The sequence below is a fragment of the Psittacula echo genome, assembly GCF_963264785.1.
Source record: "Psittacula echo genome assembly, chromosome: 21".
In the NCBI taxonomy this organism is placed as follows: Eukaryota; Metazoa; Chordata; class Aves; order Psittaciformes; family Psittacidae; genus Psittacula; species Psittacula echo.
The window spans coordinates 2,900,392-2,919,696 of record NC_137757.1 but is presented as its reverse complement, the minus strand read 5'-3'; the positions used below and the strand labels follow the sequence as shown (position 1 = coordinate 2,919,696).

General features: G+C 59.3%; 4 protein-coding genes across 6 annotated transcripts; all 4 read right to left on the bottom strand.

The window, feature by feature from the left end:
- Positions 1-341: 341 nt before the first annotated feature.
- On the bottom strand, positions 342-4,371 carry DCDC2B (doublecortin domain containing 2B; the record flags this gene model as incomplete). Its single annotated transcript, XM_080632352.1, has 7 exons — positions 3,834-4,371; positions 2,795-2,852; positions 2,355-2,419; positions 1,992-2,123; positions 1,324-1,470; positions 1,057-1,096; positions 342-482 (listed from the first exon to the last, which is right to left on the bottom strand). Exons 1-7 carry the CDS (start codon positions 4,109-4,111, stop codon positions 342-344), a joined length of 861 nt encoding a protein of 286 aa, XP_080488478.1. The 5' UTR covers positions 4,112-4,371.
- Positions 4,372-4,914: 543 nt separating this feature from the next.
- On the bottom strand, positions 4,915-7,822 carry IQCC (IQ motif containing C). The gene is made up of 5 exons (XM_080632365.1): positions 7,744-7,822; positions 7,205-7,348; positions 6,422-6,746; positions 6,122-6,240; positions 4,915-5,725 (listed from the first exon to the last, which is right to left on the bottom strand). The coding sequence occupies exons 1-5, from the start codon at positions 7,813-7,815 to the stop codon at positions 5,675-5,677; spliced, it is 711 nt and encodes a 236-aa protein (XP_080488491.1). The 5' UTR covers positions 7,816-7,822; the 3' UTR covers positions 4,915-5,674.
- Positions 7,823-7,996: 174 nt separating this feature from the next.
- Positions 7,997-9,611, bottom strand: CCDC28B (coiled-coil domain containing 28B; the record flags this gene model as incomplete). Its single annotated transcript, XM_080632324.1, has 5 exons — positions 7,997-8,048; positions 8,551-8,573; positions 8,673-8,827; positions 8,902-9,053; positions 9,481-9,611. 5 exons carry the CDS (start codon positions 9,609-9,611, stop codon positions 7,997-7,999), a joined length of 513 nt encoding a protein of 170 aa, XP_080488450.1.
- Positions 9,612-11,691: 2,080 nt separating this feature from the next.
- On the bottom strand, positions 11,692-18,826 carry TXLNA (taxilin alpha). Of its 3 annotated transcripts, none has more exons than XM_080632632.1 (12): positions 18,572-18,826; positions 17,486-17,636; positions 16,168-16,506; positions 15,667-15,758; positions 15,129-15,299; positions 14,643-14,837; positions 14,399-14,518; positions 14,069-14,143; positions 13,492-13,584; positions 13,082-13,177; positions 12,369-12,719; positions 11,692-12,197 (listed from the first exon to the last, which is right to left on the bottom strand). In XM_080632632.1, the coding sequence occupies exons 2-11, from the start codon at positions 17,601-17,603 to the stop codon at positions 12,390-12,392; spliced, it is 1,629 nt and encodes a 542-aa protein (XP_080488758.1). In that variant the 5' UTR covers positions 17,604-17,636; positions 18,572-18,826; the 3' UTR covers positions 11,692-12,197; positions 12,369-12,389. The 3 variants fall into 3 exon arrangements, with proteins under 3 accessions (XP_080488758.1, XP_080488759.1, XP_080488757.1); XM_080632633.1 differs by having other exon boundaries at positions 11,692-11,927; XM_080632631.1 differs by having other exon boundaries at positions 11,692-12,719; positions 18,572-18,825.
- Positions 18,827-19,305: the final 479 nt, after the last annotated feature.

Genomic DNA, 19,305 nt, shown 5'->3' with positions numbered 1-19,305 from the left:
TAAAGAACAAACTTCCTGGCAGAGAAAAGTGCAAAAGGCCTGTATTCTATTTAGTAATTCCTGCTTCCCAAGTTCAGATCCAAACCAGCTGAATTAGAGTTCAGACAAGCAGCAGAAAAGGGGAAAGATCTTCATCATTTAACAATATTGGGCATCTGATGCGTTGCTCCCTGGTACTGTGGTTCTCAAGCCCAGATGATGAGGATGCTTGATTTTGGGAGAGTTCGTGAATCCATCAGAATTCCTGGCCAGGACGTGGTAGTCCAGGAATCTGGGATTCACATGCTCCTGTTACTGCAGCTGTGCAGGTAGAGGTGTACCTGAATGTACCTCTTCTCCCATCACCCTTCCTCTGCCAGCTCCTCCCAGCTCTTTCCTGCCAGGGGCAGCATCGTTCGGTGCTTGTCATCCTCAGAGTCACTGGCATCCCTTTTCCTTGCCACAGCCTCTTGTGATTTGCCTGTAGCCTGTGCCTTTTTGTGCTGAGAAAGAAATTAATGTCAACTTCACTATTACAGAAAGATCCTGGGATTAAATTCCTGCATTCCCTTTCCAGGCTTATGGCTTTGGTATGTAAACTTGGGTCTCTACACTTAACTCAGAGGTAGTTTAGTTAACCCCAATGATTCTGTCCCACTGCAGAGGAGAGCTGTGGCACTCAACTATCAACAACAGTGTGGTCCAGGGGGAAAGGCTGACAGTGCCCAACCACTGAGAAATGCTGCCCAGCCTCTAGAGCAAACTCAGCACAGCAGCCTCCCCCCTGAGGAACCATCAGCTCATTCTTTACTAGAGCTTTCTCTCCTCTAAGTTCAAAGGAGTCATTCTCCTTTGAAGTTCTAATTCATCCAAAGAGCCTTCCTAGGCAGAACTGTGAATCACCTCCAATATAATGTGTCTCTAGCCCCATTCCTTTGGGAATGGTGCAAGGAAAGGTACCGTAGCCATGGCAATTGGGAATGGAGATTGCTGGACACATCCCCTGCTTGTGGAAGAATGGTGCAGCAACAACAGTGATGGTAGCACAGACAGTTCCATGCCAGCTGAGCCACTCACCCTCCAGCAGTGCCTTTTGCGCCTGTTACTTGGGTGGTTCCTGTAACAAAGCAGCAGATTCAGTGCCCGGCCTCATAGGCTGGTGCTCTTCAGTGCCCCTACACTGAGAGCTTTGCAAACACATTATTTGCTCCTAAACTTCCAACAAATGAAGCAAAACTCAAGCCCTGAAGCAGACAGCACTGGACAGAAGAGACACAAAAGGGATGGCTTTAGCTGAAGACCACAGAGAGGATTCTTTAAGCCATTCGGCTGCAGTCTACATACCACAGTGTCCTCCTGGCAGGATCCTGGGGCACCAGCAGCTCAAAGTAAGGCAGTTTCTTGTACTCCTCATTTCCCACTGCCACGTAGTATCCGCCATCCACCAGCTCCTCTCCACCAGACACCCAGGTTCCATCCAGCCTGCAGAGCCTCAAGGAAGAGACAGCAAAGGCTTCAGAGCTGAGACGAGACCTGGAGCAGCCCCTCAGCATGGAAGCAAACAAGTGCCAAGCGGTAAACAGGGACGAGACAAGGCAGAGGATCAATCATTGTTCATATTACTCCAAGGAAGTACACACAAATACTACACCCAGTGATCAGTAGGATGCAGGAGATCTCAACTTTTCCCTTGGGTGTCAGTAAACAGATGTATGAGGGGAAGGTAGGCTCTATGTGTTGGATAAAAGCCCATCCCTCTAGATATAAACTCCTTTTTATCCCATGCTTTACTGTTTGCTTATTTTCTCACCAAACCACCAGCACCATCAGCCCTCCTCACTAAGCACTGGGGTTATCTCTGATTTAAAGATGGGAAAACCTGAAAATCAAATGAGTTTGCAAAAGCAGACTGGAAGTGGCTGGCTGAGCTCCCAGCCCCCTGCTGAACCAGAGCTGCTTATGTTCTGAATGGAAGGACAGAGGAGCCAGCAGAGCCTTATCCGCACACTAACCTACTGACAGCTCCACTGTGCAGGGCGGCTTTCTCTGTCACCGTGGCCAAGAGTGAATCCCACTGCAGCAGGGCGCTGTTAGAGACTGGCAGAGGGAAAGGAGGGCTCAGCAAATCCCCATTCCGGAAAACACTGTGGAAGAAACATCCCAGAGTGGGCGATGAGCCAGTATTCCTGCAGCTGTGGAAGATGGAGAGGGGGGAAAGGCAGCCAGTGATGCCTGGATAAGATTTGTGACGACTACTTCTGGTAGAAGCTGGGAATTGTCCCTGTGGGGCAGCATTCCCAGGATCTCACAGAGCAATTCCCTCCTCCAAAAACATTCCCAGAGACCCTCCAAGGAGAAAACCCTGAGGCACTCACTGTATGGTGCAGGGCTGGTGGGTGGCCTTCTGCCGTCGCGACTTCCAGGGAGCTGCAGTGTGGAACTAGAGACAGAGGTCAGTGCACGACAACACCCACAGCCCTGGCACGGAGCCTCCCGGGGCTGTTCCCTTTCCTCCATCAGGATCTGCTGGCCCTGGGACATCTCCAGCCCTGCTGCTGCTAGGAGGGGTTTGTTGCCAGCAACAGCAAGGCTGGCGAGGCTCAGCACACAGCTGAGTGTGAGGAGCACAGATCCTTCCCTTAAAGGGGATGAAGGGATGCAGCAGCAGCCCCTGTGCTCTCTCACACATCCCACTGATTCCTGTGGCACTTTTACCTGATCTCACTGGGCACCTCACAGCCTTAAACCTCAACTTCAGTTTCATCAATGCCCCACACCTCCCCACTCCTCTGCACCCATCACCTCCAGGACTCACCTGCAGACCCTCGTTGTGCGTCATTCCATGGAGCTCCTTCTTTCCATGATTTAAATAGCTGTGAGAAGAAGACACCACCACCAGCTGCAACACACAGCAACGAAACGCCCGACTGCTCTGCCTTGCTGCACGGGCACTTCTTTGGGTCCCTTCTCTTGCTGTTCCCCAGGTGTCTCAGCTCATGGTGTCCCAGAGCTTCAGTCTAAATTAAAGGCCTCTACATTGAAGAAATTCCCAGCCAAATACAGCACCCAGGAGATTTTATTCCTTTGTGCCGGATGAAGGCTCCAAGGGCTGCCTGGTGTTGATGCAGACCGGCACACCCCCTCAACAAAACACACCAGGGAGTCCAATTCACCTCACACACAGACACATCCTCTCAAGGGATGTCACAAAACCTCCTGAACGCTCTATTTCAGGAGCCAAACCAGCTCCACACTGCAGGACTGCAAAACAAAACCTTCCATGAAAGCGAAGCAGAAGCATTTGTTCATGGATAGAGGGTGGCTGCAGAACCTCCCACACACCACAGGGTGCTGGAGGCTCAGCAGCACCCATCCCAACATCCTGACAGCAAACACAAGCATCCCTTTCTTCCTGAGAATCAAATTATGTTATCAGGAATATTTGCATTTTCCTTTCGACCTGGAATATGTGGCCTCAAGCAGCACCAGGGGAGGTTTAGATGGAGCTGAGGAACAATTCCTTCCCCAAAGGGCGCTCAGGCATTGGCACAGGCTGCCCAGGGCAGGGCTGGAGTCACCGTCCCTGCAAGTGTTCACACACCATGGAGACAAGGCCCTCAGTGCCATGAGTTAGTGGTGGCCTTGGCAGTGCTGGGGAATGGTTGGACTGGATGAGCTTAAAGGGCTTTTCCACCCTGCTTGATTCCATGATCCTATGTCTAATAGTTCCCAGAAAATAACCTGCCTCTGCTTCTCATTTGCTTTGTCCCCCTCTTCCCTCAGTTTTTTGTTCACCCCCCAATCCATTCCCCACCGAGGTCATGGAAGCTGCTCACCAAACCCCATCCACTCACTCGAGCTTTTTGAACCTCTCGAAGCCCGCAGCCACGTACTGGCACCCGTCCTGCAGGTCCCCCAGCCCCGCCACGCAGCTGCCGTGCCGGGGGGTGTAGAGCTTCCTCACGGCCACGGGTGCATCAATGCTCGTGGTCACCTCGTTCAGGAAGGCCTCCAAGGTCAGGAACCGCCGCTGGTTCACCACAAACCTCCTCCCGGGGAAGAAGGGGTCACCGTTGCGATACACAAGCACATTCTTGGCTGGAGGTGCCAGGGCTAAGCCACGGGAGCTCATCTCCCAGGGGTCAAGCAGAAGCCCTGCTGACCACACACAGAGCAGTGTGGGGAGTGGAGGAGAGCTCCACTGAGCCCAAACCCTCGGATCAACCACTCTCAGACTCCACTGTCCCTTCCCAGCGCTGCCTGGGGTGTGCGGCTGTCTCCATGGATGCAGGCCCAGCCGGAGGAAGTTGTGGGGCCGCCTGGAGGCCACATCAAACAAGCCGAAGAGCAGCTTTCGATTTGAAAACCAGGAACCAAACGGCTCTTGAAGGCTCAGACACCAAACACTGCGAGCTCCCTCACCAGGCACTGTGGTCACCAGCCTCAGACTAACAGAGAAGCTGTGGCTGCCCCATCCCTGGCAGTGTTCAAGGCCAGGTTGGACACAGGGGCTTGGAGCAAGCTGCTCCAGTGGAAGGGGTCCCTGCTCGTGGCAGGGGTTGGAACTGAATGAGCTTTAAGGTCCCTTCCAACCCAAACCACTCTGTGATTCTATGATTAGAAGCCCAGAGGCACAGCAAGCACCAGTATCTTGATGACAGCAGCTCACGCCTCATCCACAGCAGCACTATCCAGATGCTGTCACCCCTTTACCATCACTTGCTACCTGCATGAGAAGTGTGATGGGTTTCTGTGCTGTCTGTATCAAATGTACACATCCCAGTGGATGCTCCACCCTTTGCACTGAACAGGAAGCTGTGGGTTGAAATGGACCATGGACTCACGTGGCTCTGCCCAGGAGAAGGCAGGAGCCAGCCAGGAACCAACAGAGATGAGCATCAGGAAAGCTTTTTATTCACAAACAAGTCAGCTTCATTCAGCACCAGAAGGATGCATCCCCCACATGGCAAGAGTGACTGCTCAGGCAGCAGGAATGCAGAGCATTTCCACAGAAGACGTGGGGTAAAGAACCACAGCACCACGTGAAAAGTCCCTTTCTGAGGGACCCTGAATGCTCCTGGACTAGAGGAACATATAAACAAAGCTCCAAACCCCACAAGTCCTTACTTGCCCCCTCAAGCACCAATCCAGGTCACTCTGCCACACACAGAGATGCTACAATGGCCATCCATATGCGAGTTGGGAACCAAGCCTCCTGTCCTCAAGGTCAGATTTGATGTGCAGCTACACAGCTCAGACACTGGTATGAATCACACAGAGGTCGCACAGAAGAGCTTGCTCCTGCAGGTTCAAAGCACCTTCTGCCTTCAGGCATTTTAGTTCCACTACAAGCAATGAGCCTTCTCTAAGCAACAGTTCTCCTAACCTTGTTTTGCCCCTAGGATCATCCAGCTCAGCCAACAGAAATAGGGTTCTTGTAGAAGGAGGTCTCACTGGGACTCCCTCCAGGACACACAACCACCTCCTGGCTTCAGAGTGATGCCTAACCCCTGCTTTGGCCAAATATTCACATTGAAAGGAAACAAAAGGCTTTCTTGCAGCATTCACTTGAAGTGGCAAACGTCAACCCAAAAAGCTGGAGTTCCCCAGAGCTGCTGCTGTCCACGAGGCCAAGTCACGATGCCGGTGCTGCAGCTCCACAGCTTCTCCACACCAATACAAGTGCCCCTTATGCTCAGGACTGCTCTCCTCCAGGAGTCCCCAGCCTCTGCTTCAACGTCAAGAACTGCAAGAGAAAGAAAACCAAGCATTCATGATTAAATCCCAGAGGTCTCTGAGGAGGAAGGCAGCCTCCCCTGCACATCAGCCAGCAGAATCAGTGCACCTGGCCAGAAGATGCACAAGTGCCACCTTTCAAGCAGTGCAAAGTCACCCAGTGAGTGGGTACAGACCATTGCATTGGACAGACAGGGTGGTTACCAAAGCAGCAACAGCCCTGCAGCAGGCAAGGAGCAAAGCCTGTAACCAGATCCAGACAGCTCTTGTTCCCCTTTATCATTCCTTTTGGGCTTATTTTCCCCTAGAGAAGGAAAACTGAAGGGTGCTGGCATCTTCCAGCCCAACCCCTGGGCAACTGATCCAGCCCCACCACTCTGCCCCACTGCTTTGGAAAGGGCCTTACGTTTTTACGGCTGACAATCGCTTGTTCCAACCACAGCAGCTCCATGACCAAGTGGTTTCGGTAGGACTGGAGACCAGAGCGAGTCCGAGGAAGCTCCTTTATGTCCACAAGTGGAATTTCTGCCAAGAAATGGACAAATAACCCATTAGTAGAACAAAGGTTCCCACTGCTGCCTCCCCTGCGCCGAGCTGCTCCAACTTCTTCAAGGTATTTGCAAGGTTTTTGGTTCCCTACTGCGCTGCTGGCGCTCACCAGCAGGTCTCTGAGCCCATGCAAGAGATCACAGCTCCCGGCTCTTACCCAGGCAGGCTCCAAGGAACTCTGCCTCCAGGCCAGAGGATCCGTTGCTGTCATTCTGCCAGTCCTTGCTCCCAGCTGGGGCACTGCACCCCTTTTCAGGGGGTTCATCAGCATCAGCCTCCAGATTCAGGGGGGCCACTGCATCTCCTGCACCCGTGGGGCTCGGCCCCTTCTCACTCAGCAGCTGGGCTGTAGGATTCATGCTGCTGCAGCCCCGGTCCTGCTCTGGCTCAGAGGCATCCAGCTCCTCCTGCGGTTTTTCTGTGCTGGCTTTGTCACTTGCTGCAACCTCACATGGACTTGAACACTTCCCTTGTGCTGGCTCCTAAAGGGGCAACGTGCAAGAGACTGAAATATATGGAAAAGAAAAGACAACGACCTGAACGGTGGCCCTGCTGTGAGCCAGGGGCTCTGTACACCACCATCAGCAGTGCTGTGACACTGACGTGCTCCAGGCTGGAACTCTTTAAAGGGCTTTCCTTCCAGATGTGCCCAAACCCCTGCAGAGCAGCGCTCAGCTGCTGTAGGAGCAGGTCCAATGGCCAGTGCATGACCAGGGGAGGTGGGAGACTGCACCGTCTGACTGGAAGCTGAGCTTCACCCGGAGGTAGAAATCCTCCGGGCACAAGCCAGGGAGAGTCTTGCAGGCAGCGCAAAGTAACCATTGGGTTTGTGTGGAAGAATTACAGGTTCCTGCTGCAGGAGCACCGTCTGCACGGCTGCCCCAACACCGCCCCCCCCTCGGAGGGGCTGCATTAGCTCAGCCCGTGCCGGCACACAGACCTCAGGGATGAAGACAGGCCGCGGCAGGAGCCGTCCCCTCCACTGCAGCTGGCTCAGGTCTCCTTCGATCTCCAAAACCACCTCCTCGTACGCTGCCCGCAGGCTCTGAAACCGCTTCCGCACCAGGTAACCCCTGACACAGGCCTGCGGGAACAGGCCGGGGGTCCCCATGGAGCCGGTCACAACCCCCCGAACCCTCCCACAGAGACCCACAGCCCCTCAGCCACCCCCCGGCCACCCACAGCACCCGGCCCGGCGCACAAGGAGCAGACGGGTCTGGAACCACGGCAGCTTTTAATGAGGCAGCGCCCGATGCATGGCTCCTGCCAACCCCATCCAGCTGTGCCCCCATCCAGCTGTGCCCCCATCCAGCTGTGCCCCCATCCAGCTGTGCCCCATCCAGCTGTGTCCCCCCTTCTCCCTGACGTGCCCCCCATCGGCGCTCCCTTAGCCACGCTCCCCCGCGGCTGTTTCCCCCCTCAAACCCGGCCCATCCAGGTCCCCCCGCCCCAGCCGGGTCGCCCCGTCCCGGCCCCGACCTGCAGGCGGGTCACGGCCCGCAGCAGCCGCCGCGATCCCTCTGCCTCCGCCTGCGGCCACAGCGCCGCCATGGCCCCGGCACCCAGGCGCCGGTTGATGGCGTCATCCGGCCGCGCCACTGCCAGGCCCCGCCCGCTCGCCGTTATGGGTCGCACCAAGGCGGCGGCGGGGGGGGTCCCGTGTGGTGACTCCGGTGTCGTCGCCGCCGCCGGCCTCTCCGCGGGGTCTGCGGGGGCCGGGCCGGGCGCTGGGTCAGGCCGCGGAGTCCTCGGGGTCGGAGCTCTCGGCCAGGTGCAGCTTCTGGCTGAGTGTGGGTCAAGGGAGAGCGCAAAGGGGACACGCGGCCCTGTCACCGTCACCAGTGCCACCATTGCCATCATCATCACCATCATCATCACTGTCACCAGTGCCACCATCATCACCATTGTCACCATCGCCACCACCACCATCATCATCACTGTCACCAAGGCCACTATTGCCATCATCATCACCATCATCGTCACTGTCACCAGTGCCACCAGTGCCACTGCCACCATCGCCACAATCATCATCACCACTGCCACCATTGTTACCATTATCACTGTCACCACTACCACCACTGCCACCACCATCACTTGCCACCATCATCATTGCCACCATCACCACCATCACCACTGCTACCATGGCCACCACTGCCACCAATGCCACTGTCACCACTACCACCATTGCCACCACCATCATAACCACCACCATCACTGCCACACCACTAAAATGACCACCACCATCACTTCCACCATCACTGCCACCGCCACCATTGCCCAGGATACATGGAGCTGCTGAGCTCCTCCAGCTGCAGGAGACAAAGGCAGAGGTTAAGGCACCGGTGGCACAGCCGGGGCCAGCAGGACCCCGGCCATGGCAGCAGGAGCAGGCAGGGGGGGACACTCACGTGCGCCAGCAGCTGGTCCAGGTTCCGGTCGGCCGCCGCCTTCTTCTGCTCCTCAGGGAGCTCCTCCACGCAGCCATCGAGGCCGAAGTGGAGCCGCGCCAGCTTCTCCTGCATCTCCCGCACATGCTCCAGCTGCTGGAAGGAGCACTCCTTCCCTGCGCCACGCACGGAGCCGTCACAGCCCAGCAGCCCCGGCCCCCCGGGCCTGCCCCCGGCCCCATCCCCTCACCAAAGGCCTGCAGCTTTCCCGAGTGGAAGTCGCTGAGGAGGCTGAGCAGCCCCCCCTCCATCTCGCACACATCGGACACGTCGGTGAGGAAGCTGTGCTGCAGCGGGGCCCCCCGTGCCACCGCCGTGCTGCGCACCCGCTCCTTGCTCGTTCTGCACCAGGAACACAGACACTGGTGTCACCCGTACCGGGAGCACAGACACTGGTGTCACCTGCACCAGGTACACAGACACTGGTGTCACCCGCACTGGGTACACACACACTGGTGTCACCTGTACTAGGAGCACAGACGCTGATGTCACCCATACTGGGTGCACAGACACCAGTGTCACCCACACAGGGTACCACCAGTACCGGGAGCACAGACACTGGTGTCACCCGCACCAGGTACACACACACTGGTAACACCCACACTGCGAGCACAGACACTGGTGCCACCCATACCAGGTGCACAGACACTCGTGTCACCTGCACTGCGTGCACACACACTGGTATCACCCACACCGGGGGCACGCACACTGGTACCCCCCGCCCCGCAGGGCCGCAGGGTGCTGGCTGTCCCCATGCCCCAGCACTGACCGCCTGAGCCGGGCGCGCTGCCGGGGCGAGGGCAGGGCAGGCAGCGGCAGCGCGAAGGACGTGCTCCGGCTGGGGGGCAGCGGCTGGGCCAGGCAGGGCCGGGGGCTGCGCTTCCTCCTCCGCTCCTCCATGGCGATGGGGGCACCGGAGCCGCGGGGCAGGGACCCTGCGTGGGACAGACACAGCTTTTGGTGGCTCCTGCTGATGTCCTCGGGCAGGACCCGTCCGCCCCGAGCTGGCGCTATCGGGGTGGCCGCAGGGAGCAGCGCCCGGAGCGGAGCCACCCGCCTGCCTCAGCCCATGGCATTCCCAGGGCTCTCAGCGTGCGGAACAAAGCCCCGGGGCTGAGCCGCAGCCGGGAGCCTCCGGCCGCTTCCTAACGGGAAGGAAGATTCCGGCCGCACGCACCGGAGAGAGAGACCGCACCGAGAGACCCCACAGCGAGAGCGGCCCCGAGCCCGCGGGGACCCGGCACCCCCGAGCCCCGCTCGGGTCCCTTCATGGCGGCAGGACTGGGATGTGGGAGCCCCTTTGCCCGCAGCCTCCGGCCGCGCTTCCCGCACCGCCACGGCCATGCAGCGGGACTGACCTGCGCCAGGCGCCGGCCCAACCTGCGGAGCGCACCCGGCCGCGGCCCCGGCCCCGGCCCCTCCGGACACTCGTCCCGCAGCCCCGGGGCTGGGATTTGCATTTAAAGGGAAAGGGAACTTCCTCCGGCGGGTCCCGGGGCCGCGGCACTGCCGGGCACCAGCGGCCGCGCCGCTCCCAGCCTCAGCACCGGCTCCATGTGGCGCTGGGGAGAGGGCAGGATGCGGCCATGGTCCTGCCACCCCCTGGGGCCCCCCAGTGTCAGCGGGCTCGTGTGATCACAGGAGCCGGCTCTGCAGGGACGAGCCCCGTCCCCTGGCGCACACAGAACGGCTTCAGGCAATCACTGCAGGGCTCCACGGCGGCTGCAGGGGTGATGCCAGCACCAGGGACCAGCCCGACACCAGTTTGATGCCATCAGGACACACGGGGTGGCAGCGGCTGGTGCAGGACAACGGCGCTCAGGGGCCCCATGGCTCACAAGGAGGGCAAGCGGCACAGGAGGTGCCAGGGACAAAGCCACCCAACCTTGCCCCCCACAGGGACCCCGGCTCCCTCCCGGCCTCCCCCTTCCTGCCCCACAGCCCAGATCTTCACCCCCCAACACGATGAGCGAGAAACAAGAGGCAGCAGCAGTGAGGGTGGGGGGGTTTCCATGGGGTAGGAGGATACAGGAGCCCCTGCAGGGGTTCCTGCCCTGTATCGGGGAAAGGAAAACAAAAGGGGTTTAGTGATTTCCTAAGAGGTTTTAGGATGGGAAGCCCAAAGTCCGGCTGCTGGGAAGGGCCGGTCCCGCCAGGCCAGAGCCACATTCACTTGCAGGGGGCTCCTTCCCGAGGCAAACGTGTCCCTGTGCTGGAGGAAGCAGCACTGCTGAAGCCACGCTCGCTCCAGTGGGTGCTGAAGGCTGCGGCTCTGCAGAGGCTCCATAGACCTCATTGTTAGCCCTGAGCTCGCCGGGGTCCCTGTAGAGGAAAGGGGGACGCGGAGGCAGCTCCTGGGTGAGGGCACGGTAGAGCAGCACAGCCAAGGTGCGAGAGCAGCGCCGGTGCTGGGAGAGAAACCAAAGCTGCTGCACTGCGAGGAGCAGCTCCCAGCAAAAGGCAGGCAAAGCTGAAAGGAGTCTGTTGTGAAGAGGAGCTGCAGAAGGAGGTTTCCAACGAGCTGAGGTCTCCCGAAACAACAGTGAAAAGAGAAAGTCTTGAGGCAATAAGAACTCCCCCAGGCCTGTGCCAGCAGCAGGCTCCAGTCTGTCCATCACAGCACAACAGGGTCCTTCGGCTCAGCGCTTCCTCCTGCGGGCAGAGGCTGCAGAGACCTGCACTGGGGAGAGGCTCTTCTGAGAGAGCAAAGGGGGAAAGGAGAAAGGGGAGGGCTGCGACAGCACCAGCACGGCCAGGCTGCGGGTCCGTGGGGGTCTGACACCAGCCCCCCGCGGTCCCAGTGATGCAGGTTAAGATGCAGGGTTTATCCTCCTGGAGCCCCAGCTCCAAGAGGGGCCACTTGGCACCAAGGGATGGAGCTGGTGCAGGGGCAAAGGAGCTGAGATGGAAGCTCCCTGGTTCCCCGGGCACAACCGATCGCACGCGCTTGTGCAAAACACTTGGGAAGGAGAGCTTTGGGTTAACTGTTTAATACACTTGTGCACGTGTGCGTATAGCAAAGAGGCAACTGTGAATTCATAAGGCTACTGAGACACCAGCGGGTTTGGGGGAGAACCGGGCTCCCCCGGCTGCTCTGCTGCGTTTTGTCCCTGTTTCACACACAAAACCCGCACAGAGGAGGGGAAACGGCCTCGTTTGCTGCCAGCCGGAGCATGGAAACCCAGGAGCAAGTCCAGGAGCCTCCCCCTTCCTGACCTGGAGGAGGGAGGGAGGATCAGTGCTGGGCAACGCTTTGTTTCTCCCTGCTTTCACTCCGTGTGAGAGCATTGGCGCATCCGGATGTTCCCGCTGGGCCAGGGCAGATCCAGGCACCTCCTTTCCTGAGGTGCACGAGGTTTTGGGGGAGCTGCAGCCTGCCCATGCCAAGGTCTCCCAGTGAGAGGGTCGATCAGTTGAGTTCCATATATTATTCACGCACACGCAGGGTGGGTTGTTCTCGTGTTCACCTATAGAGCGGACGCTGCCCTGCATGTATTTATATATCATATATATATATATATAAAATCTTAAAAACCCTCCAAAAAACCTAAGCTAGGAAATCTCAGCTCCCCAGGCCTCTCCTGCCCATCCCAAGACCCGGAGAGAAGCATCAGATGGAGTCTATGGAAGCACCGACGTTGCCCTCCCTCGCCCTACCTGTGCTGGCGCACAGCAGGCTCAGTCAGCACCCGGGCTGCCTCCCTCAGTCCCGCTCTGCCCCAAGGCTCCTATGCTCAGTTCTCCCAGGCTCTCCGGCGCAGGATCCGGGCTCTGTGTTGGCTTTCCCAAGTTCAGGCATTCCTCTGCTGGAGCCACCGCGTCCGAGCTGTCCCGAGGGGGGTCCTTCAGGGGCTCGCCCAGGTCGGTGTCTGCCCGGGGCACGTGGGCACACAGGTCCTGCACCTTCTTGTTGAGGTCGTTGCGCTCGGTCTGCAGAGCTCGGCACAGCTTCTCCAGGCGCTGGATTTTCACCTGCAGCCCCTCTAACTCTTTGTCCCGCAGGGTTTTCTGCAAAGAGAGCAGCAGCTCAGACTCCTTCAGGCACAAAGGCAGAGCTGAAACCCCGGGGGGGGAGCCCAACGGGGGAAAATACTCGTGATGGAGCAAACGTTTGGCGTTCAAAGAACCTAGGATCACTGAATCAATGAGGTTGGAAAAGCCCTTGAAGATCATCAAATCCAACTGATGAACCCCAACACTGCCAAGACCACACCAAACCTGACGCTGCCATCACGGCTGTTTTCTTCCTGTGCTCCCACAGAGGCCAACTGCTGCTGAGACCCAGCTCTTCCACCCACCTCTGCACTAACCACGGGCCAGAGGGCTCCCAGCACCACAGGCAGGGAACAGGCCAGCTGGAGCCTCCTCACCTCTTCAGCCATTTCCAGCAGAGCCTTGTTGCTGCTCTCCCAGCGAGAGCGGTACATCGTGGTCTCCTTCTCCAGCTTCTTGATCTTCTTTGTCATCTACAGGTGACAACAAGGGGACGACTCAGGCACGGGCAGTGCTGTGCTCTGTGACATCTCCCACGGGCACCCAGGATCCCAGCGTGAGCTTCTGCTGTCCTGGGAAACATCTCCCTGCCTCCCGCAGCTTCAAGCACTGACCAGCAACCAACAACGCAGGGGACAGGGTTGTGCTGCTCGTCCCTGCTGCAACGCTGGCAGCAACCTCGTGGCTCATTTTAGCACCAGCAATCCCAAAGGAGAGAGCTGCAGCTCCCGGCAGCATCAGGGAGATGGAAGCAGGCAGCCTGCCCGGCAGCAGCCGTGGTACCCACCTTCTCCATCTCCTGTTTGAACGTGGTGAACACTTCGCTGCTTTTGGAAAGGGTGTTCTGGAATTCTTCAAACTTCTCCGTGTAGAGAGCCAGCTGTGGGAGAGGGAGGAGGGTTACAGCCAGCACAGGGCCCGTGGCAGCCAAGAACTGAGCTGGGATCTCCTGAATGGACTTCGTGACAAACCAGGAGCTGGAGCTGCTCTGCCAGCGTCAGGGAGCAGGGAATGTGGAAAGCCTCTTTCCTAAGGAAGGATCCTGGGACTGATGTGTTCCACAAACACCCCCTGGCCTTGGCAAGAGGCAACTGCTGGGTCTGATGCAGCCAGCTATGATCCCAACACTGCTCCCAGCGCTGGGAAAAGCCTTTCCCCCAGGAGGCAGAACTGCTGCAGGAATTCTCAGCTCACACCACGCCAACACCAGCTCACCAACACCAAACCCAGCAGCACTCCTGCCCCTGCGCTTTCCACGTGGGTGCTTTTCTTCTTAAGGAGGAAGGAAAAAGACCCCAAACCAACAACGAGGCCGAGCACACAGCCCAGGTGACTCCCATCTCATCAACCAGGTAACATCTCACCTGCTGCTTGAGATGGGTCTCCTGTTGCTTCATCAGCTCACACATCCTCTGGGATTCCACAGCTTCCTTCAGCAGCTGGGGAAGAGCAAAAGCAGTTACCTGGCTGCTGCATGGCTGCTGCATGGCCTGCAGACAGGAGCGGGCTTGGAAGCAGGGCTCCAGCCCCACTCCGGAATCCTCTGGGGGATCAGTCCTTGCTGGGCATGCAGGAGGCCTGGGACGGCCTGATCCCAACTGGGCTCTGCACCAGGGATCCCACATGGACAAACCACCCCAGAGGGACAAGGCCAAAAGCATTCACAACCATGAGAGAGCTGCTCCAACACTTACAAAGTCCTTCTCCCGCTGGTGTCTCTCCTCTGCCTCCTTCAGCATTTCCTGTGCCTGCTGGAGCTTGGCATCCACCAGCTGCTGCTGCAGGTCCTTGTGTTTGAACACCTTATCGATGTGCTGCCAAGGGATCAGCACCACCCGGTCACCAACACACCCAGCCCAGGCAGTGACCCCAGAGCCCCCTTCTCCCCTCTGGCAGCAGCAGAGCCCCCCCGGAGCAGCCTGGCCCCACATCTCCCACCTCCTCCCGCAGCTCGTACTGCTCGATGAGCTTCTTGAGCCTCTCTGCCAGCTCCATGTTCTCTTGGCGCAGCTTGGAGTTCCTCTCGTTGTGCTGCTCCATCTGGAGCTGGATGTCGTTCAGTGTCACCTGGAAGTGGGATGTCACCTCCTTCCGCTTCTCCTCTTCCTCCCGCGCACGCTGGACACCCTCCTCCTGCGTGAGGAGGGCAGGGACACATCAGCCTCCGTGCTTGAGCAAACAGCCCAAACTTGGGATGCTCAGAACACCCCCAGCCTCCCACCATTGCTTCCATCAATGAGGAAGTCACTTCGAGCCTTTCCCCTCCCTTTCTCCAGGGACATATCCTGAAATAACACTCGGGCAGCATTGGTAGGGATGGTTTAAGAGCAGAATCAAAGCTCTGCCCTGGCTCTGGACGAAGGGAAATGTGCCAGAGCGGCTGATCCAAGGGCTGAGGTGAAGCAGCACCCAGGAGACACCTGCCTTGAGGGTGCGGTTGTGCCTCTGGAGCTCACGGCACAGGCTCTCCAGCTTGCTGCGGGCCAGGATGGCTTTGCTGTGCTCACTCTGCAGGTGGTCCTTCTCCTGCACCAGCTGCGTCTGCTTCTTCTGCAGGATCTTCATCTGCTTCTGGGAGTTCCGGTGCTCCTCCAGCTGTGACAGGGGAGCAGAGGGCACGGATGCAGCCAGACCGAGCAGAGCAATCGGCTGCACCCCGAGGAGGGGACACAGGGCTCAGCGAAACGGTCTCTGTGCTCTGAGAGGAGCAGATTTGCCCCTATCCTTCCTTAGGCTTCTGCAAACAACGCTGCCTGCCTGGACCAAGCACCACCATTCCTCTACTGTCGGGATCTCCAGCAGTGCAGGGATCCCAGGTCAGGCACTGCAAAGCTGCATGCGTGCTCCTAGACTGCTCCTTGCACAAGCAAGACAAACCCCAAGTATCTACAAGCAGCTTCTGCCTCCTCACGGCTGCAGCGTCCTCGCCCAGCCCCAGAGCCTGCAACAAACCAGCACTCACCAGCTCAGCGTATTTCTTGCACAGTGCTGCAAGTTTCTCCTCTGGCGTGCTCAGGGTGTTCAGGGTCTGCATCAGCAAAGTGATCTCCTTGCCTGGAAGGAGACATGCAATTAAAACAACAGCACTCACCCAGCATCCTGGCTCCCGAGGGCAAAGACAGGAGACCCAAACCAGGCCTCACAGCCCTGCCCTGGCCAGGGCTACATCTCCAGTGCCTTCTCAGGCCTCTGCCCCACAGATTTCAGCTGAGCTGGGGAGAGACCTGGTTTTCCAAGTGGGAAACCACCACTGGGCTGGCTACAGAGGGTCATATCCAGCACAAGAGACCACCACAGACCTAGGAGACTGCAGCAGCACCCAGGAGCAGTCAGTGCCTTTGCAGCACTCGGTACATCTCACATAGGATGCTGCATCATTCCCAAGTGCTGCTGAGGGCAACTAAATCCATGACTCACGGAAGTTCTCAGGCTGGGGGCACCACCAGAGCAGGGAAGCTCTTACCCAGGCCCTTGGCTTTCTTCTTCTCCTGCGCCTTCTTCTGATCCCGCTCCCCACACTCCTCCCCGGGCCGGAACTCTTCGGTCCCTTTGGTGCTCTCCTTCTCCCCATTCAGCTCGGGGCCGCCCGGCTCCTGGTCCCCGTTCCTCGGGGACTCGCTGCGGCCCTTCTCGGGCTCCTCAGGCTCCGGGGGCTCACTCTGGCCCCCGTCCTCCCCCGGCGCCTCCTGCCTGGCATCCACGCAGTAGGTGTTCAGGATGTCCTCAAGCTGCCGGCTCAGCTCCTCGGAGACGTCGCGCACGGCGGGCCGGGAGGATTTGGTGTCCTCCTGTGCCAGAGGAGCTGTGCGAGGTGGAACACAAAGCATGAGATTCCCCTCCATTATAGAGCCCCTCTGGGGTTCTATAAGCAACAGGGCAAAGGGAAGGGTTCCTGAGCACCCCATGGCACCGAGGGGCTGAAATTCAGCAACATGGAATCATGGAATGGTTTGGGTTGAAGGGACCTTAAAGCTCATCCAGTCCCAACCCCTGCCACGGGCAGGGACACCTTCCACTGGAGCAGCTTGCTCCAAGCCTCTGTGTCCAACCTGGCCTTGAACACTGCCAGGGATGGGGCAGCCACAGCTTCTCTGGGCACCCTGTGCCAGCGCCTCAGCACCCTCACAGGGAAGAGCTTCTTATCTCCAGCCTGACCTTCTCCTGTTCCAGTCTGAACCCATCACCCCTTGTCCTGTTGCTACAGTCCCTAATGAAGAGCCCCTCTCCAGCATCCTTGTAGCCCCATTCAGACACTGGAAGCTGCTCTGAGGTCTCCACGCAGCTCCTCCTCTCCAGGCTCCACATAAGCTGCTTTGTTCCGCTGCCTCCCAGCCAGCTGCCCTGACAACGGTGGGGCACCCCCACAGCTACTGCTGCGATCAGGGAGCATGACCAAGCCCCTGACATCTGTCAAGAGCAGGAATTCCCCTTCCTCCCCACCACCCGTGATGTGGGTGAGCATTCCCTTGCAGAAACTGCTTCCCATTATCCCCAGAGCCAGGCGTTTTTCCATGACAATGGATCTGGAAGCTGGTTCAGCCTCCTCCTCATGTATAAGAGCAGCCGCACTGCCTCTTGTCCCCCGCTGCAGGGGCTTTGGGGAAGAGCAGCCAGGAAGCACTAAAACCTCTCCAGATGAGCCTCACAGCAGCCGGTTACCAAACGAACTCTGTTTGCTGCCCCTGAGCCATCACAGTACAAGGGCAGGGTTGGTTTGAACCGAGAGCCACTTGATAAACGTGAACAGAATCAAGCCTGCCCCGGCCCTGGGGCCTCCCCACCTTCCGAGGGTGCCGTGGCCTCCGGCGCGTCGCCCTCCTCCAGCACCAGAGCGCTGCTCATCCTGGGGGAGCTGGGAGGCCGTGGGGCCGCTTTGGTCTCCCCACCTTGGTTCTTCATCGTGAGCTTTCTCCTCGCTCAGCCTTGAAAAGCCTAAAGGAAGGGGAAGAGAAGCAGCGGCCGTTTGGGAGCAGCAACACTTTGATGTGAGGAGTCATCCACCAGGATCGGGAAGGAGCTTGCTCTCGGCAGAGGCTGCCACCCGCGGCTCTGTGCTGAGGAAGCATCCTTGTGTTTCAATGTTCCCCTTCCCAGGATCAGCTCCTGCATTAAGGATAACTCCTCTTCCACCCGAGGAAAGCTGAAGCAGCCTCTTCTAGAGCAAGGAACCACCTCCTGATGCACACATAGCACAAAGCCTTCCTAATGCGCTGGGCACAACCTCCCCTTCATCCCCACATGGATTCCAACCCCCAGAGCAGCCTCTGCTGACAGAGACCGTGGCAGCAGCGAGCTCAGCACCTCCGCCCCCCCGCAGGGCAGGTTCGCTCTCACCCTCCCCGCCCGCAGCCCCGCGCTCATTGCGGAGCCGAGGCCGGAGGGCAGGAACCGCTCCTGGGGAGCAGGGAACGGCCCCGGCTCCGCGGGGAGCAGCCCCGGACGGGGCCCACAACGAGAACACGCGAGAGACCCGGCGCGTGTCCCCGCACACGTGTCCGCTCCCGCCTCCCGCCCCGGCGCCGCGGGCGCTGCTTTTCCTCTGCCGAGGGGGTGACACCGGGCCCGGGCCAGCGGCGATGCTCGGACCCGGCCTCGGTCCCCCGGTACCCTCCTCAGCACCCCCTGCCCTTGACACTGACACCGCGGGACCGGCCGAGACCCCCCCCTTCCCACCGCCCGTCCTTGCCCCCCCCCATTAGACCCGTAACTCATTAACACCGCTCCCCGTGCCCCTTCCCGCCCCCCCCCCCGAGCACGGCCCTGCCCCATCGGTGCCCGCGCCGTGGCCCCGGCCCGACCGCCCCCCCCCCCCGCGCCGTTAACATCGGCCACGAGCCCCCGGCCCCGCGGTGACGTCACGCACGCACCCCCGTGGCGTCACCCCTAGCGCTCTGACGCACGGCTCCGCTCTCTCCTCAGCCAATCAGCGCGCAGAGCCCGGCGGCACCGCGGTGCACCAGAGGGGAAGGGTTGGGGGGGGAGGGAGGAGGGAGCGGCCGCTCGCCGGTACCGGTGCCCGGTGCAGCCGCCCCCCGCCGGGCCCCGCGCTGAAGGAAGCGGCTCCGGCCCGGGCCTCCCACCGGCCGCGCAACGCGCAAGCGCCGGGCAAAGCCACCGCCCAATCAGCGGTGAGGCAGTGCGGGGCATGCCGGGAGAACGGGGAACTACAACTCCCAGCGTGCTTTGCGCAGCGCCGTGCCCGCCCTGTGGACTACAATTCCCAGCATGCCCCTCGCGGGCAGCGCTCGCCCTTCCCCTCTGCCTACAGCTCCCATAGTGCCCCGCGGCGCTCCCGCACGGGTCGAGGTTAACGGTCAGAGACTCGTCCCGCGGGGCCGCTGCTGGTGAATGCGGGCTTGGGGAAGCGATGGAAGAGGTTGAGGAGCCCCAGGGGGGCTCGCCCAGTGGGGGAGGGAGCCGCGGAGCAGAAGCCAGAGGGCTCGGTTCCCGTTGCTCCTGCCTCACAGCGCTCCGTTGACGTAAATCACAGCAATTGCGTACGCAGTGCTAGCGCTGCAGCCCAATTCGGTAAATATTCACCTCTGTGTAATATAGAAAATACAGAGGTTTGCCTTGTTTTGGTTGAATATACACGATGTAC